General features: G+C 38.4%; 1 protein-coding gene across 2 annotated transcripts in view; it reads left to right on the top strand.

The window, feature by feature from the left end:
• LOC106633657 (beta-mannosyltransferase 2) overlaps positions 1-3,349 on the top strand; it is a 13,589-nt gene extending 10,240 nt beyond the window's left edge. Inside the window, exons 5-6 of one of the 2 annotated variants that reach the window (XM_014340201.2) lie at positions 1,553-1,648; positions 2,202-3,349. In XM_014340201.2, coding sequence (XP_014195687.1) covers positions 1,553-1,648; positions 2,202-2,291 — 186 coding nt within the window. In that variant the 3' untranslated portion in view covers positions 2,292-3,349. The remainder of the gene's footprint in view (positions 1-1,552; positions 1,649-2,201) is intronic. The other variant, XM_014340200.2, reaches the window with a different exon arrangement.
• Positions 3,350-20,910: the final 17,561 nt, after the last annotated feature.

Below are 20,910 nucleotides of genomic sequence, written 5' to 3'. Positions count from 1 at the left end.
CACACACACACACACACACACACACACACACACACACACACACACACACACACACACACACACACACACACACACACACACACACACACAACCTCTCGCCACCTTATCACCCTTTGCTTTCAGTTGGATTTATTTCTCTTTCAAAGGCAGGGCAAGCTTAGCTGGGACAACTCAAGCTAAAAATACACGTGTGTGGGATTCTGCCTGTGTACTCACGCATACTTGTATGTATCTGGATATACATACTGCACTAATACTGTATGTGAGCATGTTTTTCTGTGTGCTTTGGGTGGTGGATGAAGAAACGCATGGAGGATTTGTTTCAGAAAACAGTACAAGGGGTTACTCGCCACGTGTTTACGGGCACTTTCAGGGCGAGTGCACTGATTGGACTGATGAACCTAAAGAAGGAAAGTTCCACTCCTCCTATAGCTTTACATTTTGTGACAAACAAACATTTTTTATTTGGGAGTTTTAGAAAAGATTTTGTTTTTTTGAAAATCCTGTGTATTCAACATTAAGCTTGTGTTTTATTTTTGCATCTACATGTGAGAAACTATCTGAGTGAGCAGATCAGATAACCTCCATGTCAGCCCATACCCACAGCTGGCTCAGCTGATGCCTTTTTCCAAACTTATCTCAGATTTATGCTGCACACTTACAGCTGATGTGCATCTACAAGCCACTTTGTAACCCACCTCCACCCTACATCACATCATGAAACTCTGTCTTGCCTGTGCTGTGGTGGTTCCACCTGCTGCTCTCTGCACCTTTGAGCTTTAATGTATGCATATAGAAGGATAAGAAGATGTGTTCTCCCACAAAATAATAGACTCCTTTAGGACAGGAGTCTATACACACACACACACACACACACACACACACACACACACATCCAGACAAACGACCAAGACATTCTTTCTTTAAAGGCCTTTGAATGATTATGGAGAGGGATATGGGGTAGCACTCTTGATGCAAATTTGCTCAGATGGGCGATCACTGACAAGTTGACAAATTGAGTTGATTATTTTCCGTCTCAACTCCACTGACAAGTTCGTGGGAGCAATTTGCCAAGTTTTGATGATTGTGGAGTGTCATTGTGAGGATCAGTCAGAGGGGCTTTGGGTTGAAACATTAACCGTCAGCAGACGTGTTACTGTTGTAATTATGAAAACTACGGATGTAGTTAAACTCATTTTTCATGGCTGATTAAGACAAATGGAGTATAAAAAGGCAGTGCCAGCTGCTGGACTACTCAAACATGGAATATTGCTTGTAAGCAGGGTACAGTTCAGAGTCTTTACACTGACAGAATGGAGAGTTACACTTAAGATCAAAGCAGCCTGTATGTGGCCCACAGTGTAAAATGAGTTTGACAATTTGTTACCATGCAGTATTATTCCATGTACTTGGTTTCCCCAGTAAGAACCACTTCCTGTTCTTAACATCCGATTTCAAAAGGAATGAAGGGATTTCACAAAACCAGCAGCTAAGACAAATGTGTCCATCTTTTATATATAGTCTATCTTAAAACTGCATTTTGGTCTTTCAGGAGAAAGAGCAGCTGTGGCGCACTCATGTAGCAGAGCTGACCTCCAGCCAGGAGAAGACTCTGCAAGACAGACTGGCAAGGCTGCGCAGATTCAGGGTGAGGATGACAGGCAAACACATCCAGATCTCATTACTAACTGTTGATGTGAAAATCATGCACCTGCTGTTGTTTGATGTGGTTGCTGTGCTGAAATTCACATTAACCATACAAGATTCAACACCACAAAGCGACAGCCTAAGCAGCCGCAAAGCTTCTAGAGTTTCACTGCTCCAGCAACACAGAAAAGCTTTTTTTTTCTTTTTTCTTTTTTTTTATAAAGGACATGGAGTTTATGAGACACTGAGCGGTCATGGACGAAGTCATCAAGTTACAGAGCAGTTACAATTTAGGGTCATTGATCAGGTGCTGGATAAAGAGACTAGTGAGTAGCTTTGAAGCGATATTCATGACTTTGTCATTATGTCATTCATTCTGGTGCCAAAAGATCATTGATCTGTCTTTCAGTCAAATATCACTATCAGGTTTTTTTTTTCCTATGCTGGTCAGGTTTATGCCATTGCTGTCTACACACATATTGTGCACCTAGCAATCATCAAATGTGTAAGTGTTTAATGTTCAAACACTGAGTCTTCTTTTTTTTTTCATGCAGGAGTTCCAGAAGAAGGTGATTGAAGAGGAGTCTGGAGAGGAGGGTGCACCAAGCAGCCAGGCAGTCAATCAACTCCTCACCAGGATGTAGATGCATTAAAGGATAATCAAGAAGAAGGCTGACCGCTGCTTTAGTGGCCAGAACATAGCATTCTAATGCAAATATAAATTTAACAGTCACATACTGAATGAACTACTTTAATCTTTTAAAGTTAGTTATTGTATCTGACAGTGCTTCTTGGGGATTATACCAGAGATTGCTGTTCTTTTCCTCAAGTGTTTCAAAAATCCTGATACACTGTAACAAAGAACTGGTTACATTGTGATCTTGCCTAAATGAAGCATGCATTCTCCTTGCTGTTGCAAATCAGCTGGCTGTTTGTCTGGTGTGACTTTTTTTTTTTGGGGGGGGACTAACAGTCAAAATGTCTCTAGAATTCTTCACAGTGCAGTTCCCTCCAGGATATCCAAGAAATAGATTGTCAGCATCGAGTTTTGTTTACCTTCAGAAAGTTCAAACCAGCCATCAGGCAACCAGACATGATGGAAATGTTAAACGTCTTATTTTAATACAGTAGACACGACCGAAGGCGGATTAAGGAAGGGCGAGTTTGGGAGCCTGTGTAATATTTGACTGTTCCCAATACATTTTCATCCCACTGTATCGCTTCTGTTTCTTTTCTTTTCTTTTGTTAAATTCTTATATTAAACCGCAGTTGTCCAAAGGACTACTGAGGCTGCCTCATGTGTTATCAGGAGAACATAGCCTAGTTTGAATTAAAGGGAGGGAAAAAGCCCAAAAGAACATTCAGAAAGACAGGCCCCTGAAAACTACTGTGAACCTGAAAGTAAATTCATTTTTTCGTATCCAGAGAGACTTAACAATGTCATCTGGTCCACAGGTCAGCTTCTTAAGTGAGGTATTATACCCATACTTAAATCTTCAGCATGTTAAAATGCACACTTTGGTGCATTTTTCAAAATGTTTCAGTGTATGTTGGCTCTGATAGTGGTCTCTGGATTTATGCTTCCAGCAATACAATGTAACTAATATGGTGTGTGCATTCAGGACAGTCAAGAAAGCCTGGCTAAATAGAGGGATTAAATGGAAAAGATAGAAAATAGTCCTTTATATTTTCAAAGTCTACTGCAGTTTTAGGGTCACCGAGGAAACAAATAACAGGGCTAGCATAGTCAGAGTTGTTATCCCCAAGTATGTATATCAGTCTGTACTGCTAAGCACATTACTTAGAACTTTGACAGTGGAGGCAGGTGCTCGCATGCCATGTCCCAGTGGTGGTTAGCGTTAGGCTAAAATTTGTGTGAGCAATTTGTTACTGTCGGAAATATTTTAATTGCATTCTTGCTTCATCTGCAGTGTTAATTTTGACTGAAATTTTAATTTAGTTTTAATAATAGGCTTTTGACTAAAAAGAAAATTCTAGGGAGAGGAGCTACGCTAAGAGAGCACTTAACCAACCAGTGTTAAGTGTAAAGAGGGCATAGCCATCAATTGAGTACACTGTCATGAAATGTTCACTGTAAACATCCATTTTGCATGTCTTTGCTTTAATGTCCCAGCAAAGGCCAAACAAGATTAAGGTAATATGAGTTGGATTGCTGTAAGCACTCGTCATTTCCAAATGTCTTTTCTGGAGTTTTTTGGGGGTTTTTGGAAGTAAAAAGAAACGATGAAGAAAAAACTCAGGAAAGACTTGCAACAACTTACACACACACACACCTTCCTGTCACACTTCAAAGTTTATGTATTGACACAGATGGAAAGACAATTTGGTGAGTCTCAGCTGTGATCCCTCTAAATATAAATGTGTGTGGGAGTTAAAAGTTCCTGCTTTGTGCGTTCACATCCTCACATGCAAGCATGTGCATTTTGCACATGCGCGATAAAGTACTTTTACTTATTTGTCTGCACATGTGTGTGGACATTTTATATAGTGCATTAACCCACCACCATTGTGTGTGTGTGAATTTAAGGTGTGGCCTGGGTCCTATAGGACCCTTTCATCAGTGCACCGAAGGGGAAAAAAAGGACAAAACATGTCGAAAGAGATGAAGTGAGCAAAGGTGAGATGAGGAGGAACAGGAGTTTCCAGTGTGTAAGAGCAGATCAGGAGAAGAAAAGCAGAGAATATGTCCTACAATGCAAAGTATAGTATTGCCTGAGGACACAGACATACAGGAACATGAACCGTTTCCCTCCCTCCCACAGTGTCTCTTCAATAGTATACCACAGTGTGAGCCTTTTCTGTGTTTATAATTATTTATTATATTTTATATTTTATATGATATATTTATTTATTAAAACTGTGGACATGTTTCCCACATTAAAGAGGCTTTATTATTCTAATTGCTTGTTTTATTGTGCAATTAAAACACACAATGTTCTAACGAACAAAAAGCCCCCACTATATGCAGAGCAAATGCTCTGTGGAGTTAACTATTCATTTTTGCATTTTCAACTGTTACACCCAAAGCAACATAGAGTGCACAAGAGAGGTGTAGAAAAGAGTGCAGACAGGGTGGAGTGGGTGGAGATTACAGAAGGATAGCAGCAAAACTGAAAGGGAAGGTTTACGAGACTGTAGTGCTGTGAGATGATGGACGATGTGGTAGAGCTTGATGTTGAACAGTTGGAGATGATAAGATTTTTGTTATTTTAAAGGAAGAGCTCTGGTTTAGCAGTTTGGAGACAAAGTGGGAGAGACAAGGGATGGTGTGGACATGTGCAGAGGAGGGATAGTGGATATACTGTACAGAGGATGTTGAATAAAGAACAGGCAGGCAGGAGGAAAGAGGAAGACCTCAGAAGATGTTCAGGGAGATAACAAAGGAGGACATGCAGAGGGTTGGTGTGACAGAGGAGGATGGTAAGGCCAGGATGAGATAAAGGCATTTGATTTGCTGTGATGAACAATAAAGGGAGCAGAAGAAGTCTGTGATACAGCACAATCAGAATCTGCTCCCTTGAAAAATTATGGGAGTTTTAGTATTAGCTGATTTATCAGCATGTGTCAGTTTTCCAGATAATTTGAAATCTACTTGTTGCTACATATAAAATCAAAACAGAAACAGTTAATTTTTAAGTGTATTTTGGGAGGGCTTTTATTGTTTATTGATAGTGAAGAGAAGACTGGAAAGCCAAGGAGAGAAAACAGGTTAAGAGATGGTGTCTCAAATGTTTCTGCAAACCAGTGAAACAGTCTTCTGTAACCCAAAAAGCAACCTGCAGGGCTGAAAAATGAAGCCAACATGCAAAGGCCAAAAACTGCAGTTCCCAGCGTGGCCACTTGAGGCTGATTTCAAAAGTGAATTGCAAAATTTCGTTATAAAACCCCACGTGTTAAAATTCAACCTAAAAGGATGTTCACAGCCAGCTCAAAAAAAAAAAAAAAAAAACAAAACATCCATCCTCTTCCACTTATCCTTATCAGATCACCAGCCTGCCACAGGGCTAACACTGAGGGACGGCCATTCACACCCAGTAGCGGTTTTTGATAAGGGTGACACAGGCGGTCTCATATGACTTATCAGCTGGCACGTGAGCTGAAAAGTGAATGCATGGGGGATTTTATACATAAGATTTGTTCAATATGCAGCAACGCGCAGATGTCCTTGCTGTACTGTCACACGATGAGAGAGTGTCATATTTAGAGTCATACAGAGCGCTAAGACATTCTTCTAGCGGTTGCGATCATGCTACACACACTGAGAATTCGGCACACACACTCGTATAAAAGTCTAACATCAACTCGTTACACGATATAGCAGACAGTTGCTTAGTTATTTTTTGCACGTGAAATAAAATAAGCTAGATTAAGTTGTTTACAAATATTGTTTTTGAACATGCAGGAGATATTTTAAACATGTATACAACGTCCGTATTAACACTTTTTACTAACTCTAGTCAGCGGGATATTGTATAATTAGGCAGTTTATGCATTGCTGATCTGATAATATGAGGCTGTTAAAGGGCTGCTTCGGTCTGAAGAACAATGTTTTGGCAGTACCTAACCGGTCTGTTAACGTTATCTTCTCTTATCAAATGGCTCCGAGTGATTGTATTGATCAAACATGTTCGGTTGAATCCTGTCTTGTTGTCACGAGCCTATGTCCTTCAATAAGATACATGAAATTTGGTGATAATATTCAACCAAACTGACTCACTATCACACACCATGTATATTTACCTGTTATCTGAATCGTGTTCAGTTTCGTGATGGCAGTGTAGGACACTGAGTATGAAAATGCACATTTTGTAGGAGTACCGATGAGATTGCGTGTTTATACATAATTTTCTGTGCCTAGGTGCTATGAGTCAGAGAGGTCGAAGTATACCGGTTTACCTCTCTTTACCATAATTTACCACCACATGAAGGGGACTCCTCTCAAGTCTAAGCAGGTTCGCGACAACGTTTGCAAATATAACATTTATTTGTAGTTTGGGCCAGAGGAGATACAGCGTGTGCACTATAGTGTAAAACCGGCCTCAATATATTACCAATATGTTGCTCCTCTATTTATTATTCCGTATACATGATGACTTGTCTTTGTCATCTTCCTTCATTATCGGCTTACATGCTGACATACACCACACCGCACAATTAAGTGCATTCGAGTGATATTACAATCCTACCTATAGGACTTTGCTACGTTGTTTGACAGCACTGAAATACTGGTACTATGAAATTCTAGAAAATTTTATAAAAGTGCAATAGTGGCAGCTTTAGTGCGTGACGCTATTATTCGCCGTCCATCGGCGAGTCTCCTGGTTATGTAAATGAGTGCTACTACCTGTTGAAGATGATTCCGATCTCATGCGATTTTTCTCGATTGTAGAAAGTTTCCCTATCATGTAGGTATTATCTTGATGATCAATGAGGATCGTCTAGCTGGGTTTGTGCATTGCGTGTAACTTGGTGTGTAACAGAAACAGCAGCAGCTTCAGCGTCCAGCGAAGATCTCTAGAATTGAATAAAGTGTGCGAGTGTAAGGAGAATTGAAAAATGGTGATTCGCACTTACATTCGATTGAAGATTCTCGTCAAATTTCTGCCTCACATATAGTTGATGTCTCCTAAGTTGGTTCCTCGTAATATCCACAGGAGCATCTATGCCTTCATCTGCCATCAGTGACACGCCTCTATGTAAGGGTTGTTCCTATTACGAACCGATTATGTATCTAGCTATCTCAACACAACAATATAGCTGGAGGTGAAGGCAGATCTGAACGTACTGCCATAACTGGTAGCTTCTTGTGGCCATAGGAAGGGAGAGAGAGGGGGCTGATAACGATGGTAGTAATTATCTATATAGGGCTATATTTACTATCAACAGCTATGGATTGCATTGTTAGTACAGTATATGCTTGTGTGTACGACTAGAGACATGTGCGTATTGAACTGGTCGAAGTATGGATGTGGGTACATCAAGGGATCTACTTTTGTTAAAATAAGAAATGTCTACCATAGCCTACGAGACCTAGCGACTCAAGTCCAGTTGAGGCGTGATAGACCAGGGTGGATAGGTAAGAAGCAGGTGAAAACTGAATGGCTTGATGTATAGGTGTGATACGCTACGCACAAGGTGCAGCTTGCTTTGTAGAAAGATTACGTAAAATCGGATCGCTCCTTTTAGTTATACGGCACTTGGAAACGCAGCGTCTTTAAGGCCGTCAGTTAGGCACAGTTGCTGTTACCTCTCTTGTGTCATTCTTTTTTTTTTTTTTTTTTTTTTTTGCTGTCTTGTGAGAAATTTGCTCAACAGTTCCTTAATCGTAACATAATCAGGCAAAGGACAGATCCTCATAGTAGCGATTTATCTTTAACGAAAAACTGACATCCGCTTGATGCCTTATCGCTGAGATCAATGCCAAACAACAGTGTGCGGTCAGCAAACTTGCATGGAGGGTGGGAATATGGTATCAGATCCATAGTGTAATGGTCATTTGATTCACCTTTATATTGGTGTAGTTATTTTATAATTCCACTCTATACGTGATAGGTATGCTTAGAAAGCAAGAACTTGACTGGGATGAAGAAGGAGAGCAACAAACGCGGAGAGTGACGAGAGCATAAGCATGATGAAAGGGGAGAGGACTATTCGTTGGCCGCAAGAACTTATGGAGCTAGAAGAGGAAAATGACTACATAGCTAGAGAGAGTTGACAAGAAAAATAAGACAAACGAAAACTCATTGAGAAAAAAAGAAGGAATACCTGAAAATTGTAATAAGAATCGACTTACCAACTGGTGAATAGAGTCCACTTGTATGAGAAGAAGAAAAATAGTAAAATCTTAAGCATGAAGAGGAACAAGATGTATATTCCAAGAGAAAAACATACACATAAAATGATATAACTTAGAATTTGACCCGTAATACTTTGACAAATATGTATCCATGCTTATTGTGCAGGCATAGTATCAGAGAATAAGAACAAATACGGAGACGTAGTGATTTGAGGTGGTGCGATAAAGCAAGAAGGGTTGTCAGTGTTTTTGCTTGGGAGAGTAGGAACATCTACGTGTCTCTGTTCAAAACCTAGTGACAAACTGAAGGATTGAGTTCGAGCGCTCTGTTTTTGTTAAAAGAGGATACTGTCATGATATATGAAGTCTCTGTATAAGATGGCTTTCTGGCAGCAGATATCATAGTAGTTACATAATGTTTAAATCACTGGTGATGTGAATGTAAATCAGTAACGCGTATCTTGTAATGTCACTATGTAACTAGTGTAGTGATGCACCTTGTGGTCAAACGTCATTCTCTCTGTAGGGCTACTCCAGCAGGACCGCTGGTTGTTTTATCTACAACTTGTGAATGGTATCACGGGACACATATAATATCCGCACCTCATGTGCATAAACTAAGTAAAAACTGACAGTGACCACACAATTTCATAACCACACTGTCTTCCGATGAACATGCAATGGTTCGTGAGAGTGAAACAATTTCGGTGTTAAGGCTGATTTATGGCCAATGGATCAGATTAGCTATGCAGGGTAGACAGCTTCGATGGGGAACATTAGCAAATTAGAGGTTCCCCGATCAGAGATGACTCGGTCTCTACCCTCTGGATCTTGCGCATAACCCCTGCCAGTGGTTTGGAAGGTTCTTCATGAATACACAATGCTGACGCTGCCCAATTGTTCATAGGATATGATGTAAGTATGACAACATGATCATTCACTGGTTCTCATTTAGCTACAAACATACGATGCGCTGCAACAATTATATGTTGTTTTTAGATTATTGCTATCGTGGAGTACGTGAATGGGTTAGACATATTTGATCTTAAGATCAGAGCACAAGCACACTCAAATAAGCCACGTCGTTATAGACGCCTTACGAGCTGTCATTATACCGACATTCCAACATATGAAAAAGAAATTGAACTGTCTGTTATCTTAGGTCGAGTAGATATATGTTTGTTGGGCATTTGTCCTGTCATTAACAGATCCAACGCTCACAGTCTACCTGGTTTTATGTTATGTTGCTTACTCAGACTTAAAGTATTTTATTACCTGTTAAGTGACATTCTAATTCTCCGTTACATCTTCTTTGAGTTAGCACTGCGCACAGAAAGATGTGATTATATAAGGCGAACGTCTGACAACACTTCACCCCTATGAGGGGCTTGGTACAATAGATAGGTTCCAACTTCTTCATATTATGTTACAGTGGAACTAGAGCCTTACAAGTGATGGAGTATTTTACAGAAAAAGGGATGGGCTGTTAGAATGCTTCTAGCGTTCGTCGGATTGTGTGATTCTTTTCATATGTAGCATTAATTCGTTGGTCTTGTTGGTGTTGTTGTGTTTGTGAGATTTTCATATTGATTAAGTGGTAGGTAAGCTATTTTCATATTGCTATCTTTAAGAATCGGAGGTACACTCGTTTTTTTTTGTAGTAGAAGTTAATATTGGATAACGTTTGTTTTAGGTAAGCCCAGCCTGGCCATATTGTCAGGGAGCATGCAGCTAAGATCACTGATTATATTAAGGCAAACGATGTAAGTTATATGACGTACATCACAATTATAAATATATCACTACAGAAGTGAGTGGTAAAGTTAAGTACTTAAAAGTAAAAATATCTAGCTTTTATTTCGTTTTTCAAATGTCAATAGACTAGATAACCATGAATGGTCGTAACATTAGCAAATGCAGTTGTTCTGTCAACTATTCGAGTCAGAACCCATATATTCGGAGACTTCATGTCAATGTTATAAAAATAATTCCATTATATCAATGCTAAACGGGTGCGAGTCGTTTATAGTCATTTCTATCAGTCACTTGTGTGGTGTTACGTTGTGGGGATCGTAAATCGTGCTAAAGAAGTCGTGCACTGTAGTGTGCTAGAACAACAGCATCCGAGTAATTATACATGTTTATCGAGTAACATCCGAGATCCTTTGTCATCGCTGATTCTTAAAAAATCGCGGGAACTTTATCCAATATCTTAGTATGATGGACAAGTTGTTATAGATCTGTTGAAGTCGAGGATAATTTCAGTAGCGAGGGATTATTCTTAGCTTTTAGTTGGACACAAATGTTCATTTCTTTTTCTGCCATATGCAGACAAGAGGCACAAATAAATAGAATACACATACACAGCGAAGAAAATTTTCTTTAGTATGCCCAGATGTATACGCAATATGGATCATTAAATCTTTGCATTAGTCTGACTGCCAAAGGAATCGACTGATATTTTCATAAGTTACCACTCAAACAGCGAGTGGACCTCAGTTTTCCAACCTGGAAAAAAGTAGCTTAAGCACAGGGAGTAGATTAAGTAATAGAACAAGGCATGAGATTTATAATAGTCTGTCTTATTATTGCTGTTACAAGCTCTTAACATTAGAACAGAAGAAATCTTGAAGAAAGAGAGATATTGCTCTGTTTGAAGCGAGAGTAGATAGAGAGTATGGAAGTTCATATAGATCAGTATAGCTTTTCTTACACGAGTCTTAGAATTGGACAACCCTGTAGATGAGCTAGTTCTTGAAGGTCACTATCTTGCGCTACTGTCTGTAACTGCACATGCACAGTTGCACTATGTTTAATAGTGACAAAAAAGCGGAGACAAAAAATCTCTAGGATCAGAGTAATAGGTCCCAGCTGATCTATTCAGAATCAGTTTATGGTGAAGCAGAAGAAACTAATAGAGAACCTGAACGTTGGAAGGCCAGGACGCATTAGGAGTGTGGGTACATGTGCGCACATTACTGGAGAAAATCAAACTTATCACAACAGGGTACCCTGTGCGATATCCAATTGAGGTATTGCAAATGAGCAGATGAATAAAAGAAACTAAGACTTCTTTAGCGCTCACGAGGTGTGGAAGAGCCGCTGGCTAGAGTGAATTGAACTTATTGTCAGATCTTCATATTAGATGTGCATTGGATTTTGCCACGGCATAACTAAATATTATTAGCGTTTGTTTTGTTGGTACGAAGGGTCCAGAAAATGATGCAAACCGAGAAGGAATAGCCGAGAAAACGAGTTTGTCATTGGAGCCCCATATCGAGGAATGTACAGACTCGAAAACCTGTCTTCGTCTTAGGGGATTGGGCGACAAACAAGTGATTGTTAAACAATATGCAGCCACCGAGATGAGAGATCAGGTTGAACAGACGGCACCTCCCAATTTGTCGAATTCTTACCAATCTTTAAGGTAGTAATCATTTTTATAGATATAATGGGAGTAAGCCCAAAAAAGACGAAAAAGGAGTGCAGAAAAAAATTAGGCCAAAAGGTGTACAAAGGCCTTTTAGTGTCTAGACGAAGCCAGACATTATTAACAAGAAGCACATAGTAAACGTATTTAGGCGTAAGAACATGGTATTTGCATGACAGATTTCACCATTATATAACAGACTAAAGACAGCATATAAACTAGTTACGTGCTTAGGCTATTATTTGTATATATAGTAAGTTCAGTATAGAGATAACTCAGTGTTGAGCAGAGGAAATATGAGGGTACGTAAGCAGCTACTCACTCGAAGCGTCTTCGATGAATTTCTTCCGATGATGTGACATTCTCAAGCTGCAACCGTAGTCATGAGGTAATTCATTTAGCTAATGCCTATCTAGTACAAACGGTAAATTATATTCGAAGCTACCCTAGTTATTTTCGCTTCTTTAAGAGCTTTCAAGTTAACAAGATAACTATACTACCAGAAAGGATATATAGTACTGTAATGGTATTTGATCTTTTGTCATTTGTGTGTGTCTTAGTCTGTCGTTTTAACGACGATAAGATTTATGAGTATAGAAACTTTAAGTACTATGCGTACTAAGCTAGCATGTTACGTGAATTGTATAGTGGAGTGATATATTGTGGAGCAGAACTGTCTGACACATTACTAGAAGTTATGATATAAAATTGTTATTTTATGCTTAAGTAGTTTCTCAAACAGCTTTCTGAAATTTATTAAGCCATATATGTCTAGACTAGGAGAGCACCTTTGCATAAATTCTAAACCAGGCATAGAGTGAACATGATCATATAGAGATAGACAATCGTGAGATCACGAGGGACACTAAAAGAGCAGCATAGAGAGACTAGGTATCGATTGCTGGAAGAGGACCTTTGTATCATGATGCAAGCTCATCAGGGCTTCAATGAGAATGAGAATCAGACATATGGATGCGAGAAAATAACATTGTCACATATTAATGCCCATTACTGTATATGCAAAATTTAAATATGAACATGCGGAATGTTAGTGCGAATGTAAATTTAACGTCGCAAAATACCATTTCATATGTGAAGGATAAAAAAACATTATACTTAGACACAAGAGGCAGCACCGAAGCAGGGAACATCCAACATTAGACTTTGATGATTACTTTATCTGGATCACCATTGAGAGTCTAAATAGGTAGGATATCAACTTGAAGAGAAGGACACAATCGAGGGTCGACTAGGCAAGCAATAATGCATGCAGGAATAAGTTTTGCTAGAAAAAAATGCCACTAACTGTGCTCTGAGTTTTTTAGTCAGCTTTATGAATCATGTTCACATCAGTATTCTTGGTTGTGGTTTCTTCCTCGCTGCTCTGTATTCTGCTTGAGATATTTGCATCACCCAAACTGCCCCCTCAAGTGCTCTTTTGTGTATCGCCGTCGCACGCCTTGCAACAGAGGTTGGTGGTGTTTGCGCATAGAATTAAAAAGTGATGCGAAACCTAAAAACAGTGTCATGTTTTGTCCTGAATGCACAAGTTCCATATATTTCCTTATTACACAACGTTAAGCCTCTTTAAACGCATGCAGTTACAAGAACCAAAAGATCTTATCCACTCTTCAAACTGTGTGAGGATATATTACATCTATGAGAACTAGAAAATAGAACCTCCATTTCCACCATTAAGATATAAGAATTAGTCGAACTCTTAACAATTGCAATTAATATTATTCGCAAAGAATCCTAACTCGGAGGTACTACTATGCTTAAATTCTGAGGTTTCAACAAATATTAACAAAGTACTTCTTCCTTATTCTGAACTTAAGTTGACATCTAGACCAAGCATAACATGCTAGCTGTGCGTAGGCTAACTAGCTAGAGACTATGGATAGAGTAATAAGGAATTGATCTTGTTTTGCTATGACATCAACATCAAGAGACGATCACCAAGCTCTGTAACTTTATGTGAGAAAAGTGGTTATTTCTCTTATATCTTATGCATAGTTGAGAATGTAACCTAATCAATACTTTGGAAATTCAAGTCTTTAGGAAAGACTAATAGCTTAGGTAAGCAAGCAAATTGTGGTTATCTTTCATTTGAGTCATGGTTTGTGTTTGACGTGTACAGTAAGGTCACGATAGATAGAAAACCATACAGAGGATGAACTAGTTAAAAAATAGATTAATATCTAAATAGGATAATTCATGATTATTCTATTGCTACAATGAAATAGCACGAATATCAATACAGATTGGCATCTTGAGGCTCACATTGTTATCTAGCCTAGCACTCTACTAGAACGCTGTTACAAGTCTGCTGAAACGCTTTCTAATGGAGTACAAGTAGAGCTTATGTGTGTTATAACATTCAATACATATTTGGCTTTCTAAGCATATAACAGTCAGGTGTTTTTCATGCAGAAATATAATACAGAAGTGTGCAGTGCAGGTTTGTTGTTTGTGGGGGAATCCATGGCCGTAGAAGTTCGGTGTCCTTTCTCAGGTTTTAGAATTTCAGGTCCTTTTCTCTTTCCGAAACTAAACTCTGACGTGACCTTTGACTAAAGAGGACGAGCAGGAGACCTTGGTGGGAAGAAGACAGTCACGCAGTGTTGAGAATAGACAGTGAAAAGAACAGGAAGGCTGTGACTGACATGATAATAGTTAATATAGTATGTGTGAGTGTGTGTGTGTTTGTGTAGACATGCAGTAAGTAACACATAGACCTCAAAGCTGCAGATAAAACTGTCTGGCCAGAGAGACTCATGTGTCTAGAAATGGTGCAAACACACCCACACACATACAACTGGTGTCATGTCTGGTAGAGGAAAGCCTCTATATGTTTCTGCTGTCTGTTGATCATTCACAGCATCGTAACTTCGATACTTTTGGTGTCACATAACCTGCAGCAGAGCGCTCACTGTTGAACTTGTCATTTTTCTCCATTTTACGGTGAGAAAACTCACAGAAGTTGATCTGAAACTGTGAAGTGAAGTCTGATAAAGCCTTTCAGCATGAGGCTACCACACCACACACACACATATAAGACAACAATGTACACAACAAGGGACAAATGGTGGAATCCATGCAGATGCAAATAACACCCTGATACACATCAGTATCGAGTTGTTCATACGTGTTCGTGCACCTTGCCCGTTGCAGATGTGTGAAAGGTCAAACAGATGAAGAGCAAAGTGTGAAGAACAAAAATGAAGAGGAGGTGACAGAAAGAGCGGGGTGCTTTCTGTAACGTCGAAATAAGATCTGAATCTTAGCTGGTGATAACGGATAAATCCATCGGTTTGTTGTTGAGCATATGTTGACGGGATACATGCAGATTTAGTTATGACGGCCTAGCCCTCTTCTGCATACCTGTTAAGAGGCAGTTTAGCTTTACAGCCTGTCGTGGAGTTCATTGCGAGGCTGCGCTGCAACTGCTTCACACTTCAGGAAATGCACATGACCAAAACAGGCTTGATAGCCCAGCACATAAAAAAAACTGTAAAAAAGCTGATATTTTTAAAGCGCACTAGAGCGTGATAGAAACCAAGAAAACTATTTAACCGAATGATAATGTTAAATGCACATGATAAAAATAAAAACGAAACGATAATAACCGAAACCATTTCATTCACATTTGAGCCAATCTACGGCCCGTAATGAACTGACTCCGAGGACTTACTTCAAAGTGACGTAGCCGTCTAACAAGTTTGTTAATGGTGCCGGTGTAGCAGCAGTTTGCAAAGGAGGGGAGGATTTATTAGGGGTACCTATGGAGAGATCTCTAGTTGGCACTATTTAATGCGAATCATGTAAAATACTGAAACAATTAAATAAAGATGAGATTAAATTGCATAAAACTAGTCTCCAAGAAATCATAAAACAAGAGTTACTCAAACAGACTTTAATATAGATGCTTTTCATAATCGAACTCTCATCCCATTATTTTTTTTATATTGTGATTACCATAATAGATTTTTAAACATTTAAAATTGTAGGCTGAGATACTAGATGAACAATCTATAGTCTATTATCCAACGCTAATAGATATGAGTTGGACTGGAATTTTGTTCAATGAACATATTTTAAAGAGAGTTTTTTTTTATACTCTTAATGAGTTTTCTTGTATATTCGATTTATGTGCTTTTTTAATACATCTGTGATAATCAGGTGAGGAATGAATATACTGTAATCGATAGTTAAAAAGATTCATAGATATCGCATATTAAAAGTACAGCTAATGATGTTGCCATGATTTGGTGAGCTAATTAATTTTTTAAACATAAACAAGAATAAGTCAAGTTCGTTGTGTGCTCCTGGAGTTCACTCTTCGGTATAAAAAATGGAAATCATGTAATACAGCAACAACAAGGTACAACTCCAGTGGATAAATATCCTTTCAAACATGCTCCATGTGCAATATCGATTCTGGCACAAGGTGTAAGACTTAAGAAATAATGAATGCTGCACATCTGTACTAGCATAATGAAATGGTAACTGGTTATTTTCAACTACTCTCACAGACCAATGCGAGCAAAATTAAGCAGATAATTCAAAATGCGACCATCATGAATTCACAATCAGTCGGAGTATCTATCTATTCATTAGATTGGCATTAGGTGTCACGCCAAATAGTTTTGTCAAATCTATTGACATTTTCATGCAAATCATATAAAGGGGTGCCTTTGATCAAACTTCTTGGAGTAACAGACAGCATAGGCTGAACATACTCCATATGCGGCGCTTATCATCGTCTATCATGATATTGGGTTCACCCTCCTGCTTCCATAACTCCACAGTGTATGCCAATATCTACACAGAGTTATTTAGATTCAACCTTGCTCTGAAATTTTATGTTGATATTTCTGCACTATTACTTTACGCAAATAGAGATTGACTACAGCTAACCTCATAATAGAGATTAATTATAGGATAGCTATCTATATTCGGATTACACTGAGTACTACAAAACCTGCGTTAAAACGAGCTTAAACGTGACTGTTGTTTAGCGCGACAGATCGTTAAACAGACACATTCATTGAGGACTTTTATTGTGCAGAGCTTTTCCCTTTACACATTGTGTTGCTTTCCATCTGTATTAGTTTTCCCACCGTATAGATTTATCGTCAGGCAACATAAAGCGATACTAAACTATACTAATCAGCCAGTCTGTTGCCAGCTGCAGCACTTGTCCGTGATTGGCCAGATGCCGCTAACACCATCCTTTTCCTGTGAATACACAGGGGAAACTCTGAGTTGATTTAGTGAGTTGATAACCAGCTTTGTGTGACTGCTGAATCCCTGAATGAAGCCAGATAACGGATGGATATCCTGCATTTATTGAAGTTGTTTCAAAGTACCGGGCCCGGATGTTTCGATTGCGCATTTATCCAGCACAGAGTTATCCACGCTCATAACTCTGTGCTCAGTAACACTGATGTTGTTGTTGTTGTTATACTGAAACAGAGAAAACGGAGAAAGATGGTCTTTGTTTAGGCGTAACTAAAAGGATTAGCTCGGATTACATGAAAAAGTCCAGTGTCTTATGTTTTAAACAAAGAATGAATGAATACATAGTGTGACTGGATTTTCTTAATCTGGTCACACTAACAGGAAAACAAAAGGACGAATTATGAAAATAAAAGAAGTGGGTGAAGCTGGGAGTTTGATACTTCAAAAAACTCTGGTCAAGACAACGTTTTTAAACAACATGCTACATCAGTCATCGAAACATTTTTAAATGATCTTTGCTCTAAGCAAAGCAACGCCATATGAAATATAAAGTTTCTCGCCTTCTGTACTTTTTGTTTAAGAATACCGGTAATGTTTTTATCATTTGATTTTTGATGTGCGTGTTGTTTTGGTCATGTAAAATTTGATGTGTCTGTATATATTACTAGGCCATAACATGTTTATAACACAACGAAAGCATTCACTGCAGCAAAAGACTTATGAAATAGTAATAAATAATAGTAGGTGTACATAACTGTTAATAATCAGTGCATAGACATCTTTGCAGATAGTAAGAAGAGATTGAAAACTTAAATATCACTATTATTTTTTTAATTGTGTGACATGGTGTCTGGCTCAATAAAAAATATATTATCAACTAAGACAAAATAATAATTTAAAGTCGACAGCTTTACGAGCATAGTTTTGGATAAGCTGGTACTACACATTGTTACACACAGCCAGAAGACATAACCGTAGTCAACAGTCCTAATCATTTGCAATAACAAAGTAAAAAAGAGCTAAGATTACTGGTTAAAAACGTGCCTAATAAAAACGTCAAAAATACTAGAAAACAGCACTGGAATAATGTCGCTGCAAACGTAAGGTCAGCGTACATATTTTTTTACAAAATACTGAACTAAAAAGTCGGAGTCACAACAAAGACATCATATAAGAAAACTTTAAATTGCAAACTTGCCGTAAACCCAAAGCACGGTACGAAATTCAGTCTACCTAATAAGTCTTAATGAAAGAGCACAATTTGCATTTTAAATGTCAAGAATTTGGGCAAAGTCTTCCATGTGAATCACGAGATCAGAAACACAGATGTGAGAGATTTAGTAAAGTCCAGCCAATAATGTCTTAGGTGTATGGTGAGCGTTTTAGTGGTTCCATAAAGAGGAAGTGCTTAGTAGTAGCGCTAAAATAAAGCAAAAGAACTGATGGATAGGATACTTAAGCATCGGAATTTTAGCTGAGTGTACCGTTAAAATGTGTAGTTGGTTAGTTGTTTGAACCTTTCTTTTTTTTTATTCTTTCTTTAGTCAAATTTATTTGAAGTTGCTTCTGCTAATTAGTTGAGATATTCAACATGAGAGTCATAGACAGAAATAAGCAGAAGCTGCACTATTCGTCCGGAATCAATTTAAGGCACTGTTGTTAGCTATTTTGTGTGCACCTTCAGTTCTGATGAATGGACAGAATAAGAGGATGGTAGGTGTTTAGATTGAGAGTTGTGGGTTACGCGTATAATTTTTGAGTAGTTCTAAGTATTTACTATCTTACAGTTTGCTAAGTTCAGCGACTTTTGACGGAATTCAAACAAAATCATGAGATATATGATCATGACTGAGGAGAATTTGGCTCAAAAGGCAAATAAAGCACAAAGATGTAAACGGGTAGGAGGAAGCAAAGACAATATAAGAATTATATTTTCTCCTCAGAGAAGAAAAAAGCAGGCAGAAATGTGTAGCTATCAGAAGGAAGAGAGACAAGTGCCTGTAACGGACAATGATCTGTATGAGCGCCTAATAATCAGCCATGATACTTTTACAATCCTAGCCAGCTATGTCACTCTGGATTGCGGACAACTTGTCCTTACCAATAGGCATATTCTAATTGCAGGATCATGATGAATTAGTAGAGGCGTGGAATCAGCTCGGGAGTCTTTAACTATATTTTTTTTCTGTCACCCAGCTCAGCTTGAAAACTCATTATTAAATGTTATTCAGATTTCATTTGTTTTGTTTTTCTAGAGACCCTGGTTAAGGTTTTAATAGGTCAATAATCCACGTGAAATTCCAAGTGCATAGTGGCACTACAAGACTTCTAGTGACGTAAAAAATAAAAGAAAATTTATTCATCGTGTGATAAACTCAAGCCATGCGTATGACACTAATTTACTAGAAATTGTAGCCCAGCCGTCCTCATTTATAATAATACAAGTAGTAATCTTACCATAAAGAAGATAATAGAAGGATTGAAGTATAATATTATAGAATTTAGTATTGACTAAGTGAACAGGTTCGTGACAGCAGCAAACTCAGCAACAACAAGTTGGATACAAACGTGTCAACTTAACGAATGGCAAAGGACGAGAAACAATCAGTACAATTAAACATGAGAGCCAACTCGTTACTTGAAAAAAGATAATAGAAATAGCGCGTTACAAAGATATTCCTTCCTAGTTAAATTTACCCTTTTTAATTTTTCATATTTATTTCCTATCTTATTCATAGCCTTTTCCTTTTTTGTTTTCTTTAGGTCACGAGCAGTTGTCCAAGCATTTCACTACATATCGTACTGTGTATGACTGTGTACGTGACAAATAAATTTGAATTTGATTTGAATTTGTATTACAGGTACTGTGCTGCAGTGGTTTGTATCATATCTATCTAATAGACTCCAGTTTGTACATGTAAATGGAGAGTCCTCTTCACACACTGAGGTTAATTATGGAGTTCCACAGGGTTCAGTGCTAGCCATACATGCTTCCCTTAGGCAGTATCAAGAAGACATAGTTTTAGACTCGTTTGATTTGTCAATTTTTGGCTTAATAAATAATGTGTAGAATGATCTATTTTTTCCATATGGTCATATATAAAAATATGATTGCTTAGAGATCATAATTCAAATCAAAATGGTAAAAATAATTTAACCACAAAAAAAGAGCTACATATTTGGAAGGTGAAGAAACTGGTTGCCGGCGTCTGGCCACGAGGTGTCCCTTTATTTTATATTTTCAGGGAGTTGGAACCTCTACAGTAAGTACGGACAACAGTCATCTGATGGCCATGACTGCTGGTAGCCTGATGGGATTTTCGTATTTTATGGCGATGTGTTTCGTTGCTTTTTGTTTATTTTTCGTTTTTTGTCGTAAGGTATGAAACATGATAGTGGTGGAGGCAGATGCTGGGGATTGATATAATTCAATTGTTGTGAGGTTTTGCAGAGCTTCTCGTATCAATGTCATACCATTACAAGGTGGTCGAGTCAGCGATGCAACATGCTGGCAGGATGACAATAGGACCAGAGAGCGAAGTACGAGGATGTGATATCTGGACGTCATTGTAGGAAGTTTATGTGTACCTGCAGGTCGATACGTATTGTGATAATGGGACCGGGGGTTGCCCGGGCGCATCTCGGGCATGGCAAAAAAGAAGAAAAATAATAATTGCTTGTAACTCATAGCTGTCCCTGACGTATATCCAGCGCGTATGTGATGGCTATGGAATTTACACCGATGTTTTTTCGAAATTCTAAACACGAGACG

This window comes from Haplochromis burtoni, unplaced genomic scaffold (genome assembly GCF_018398535.1).
Source record: "Haplochromis burtoni strain Fernald_Lab_line unplaced genomic scaffold, NCSU_Asbu1 Contig_178, whole genome shotgun sequence".
Classification (NCBI taxonomy): domain Eukaryota; kingdom Metazoa; phylum Chordata; class Actinopteri; order Cichliformes; family Cichlidae; genus Haplochromis; species Haplochromis burtoni.
Note: the sequence above shows the minus strand (reverse complement) of the source record. Positions and strands in the feature narration are given on the sequence as shown.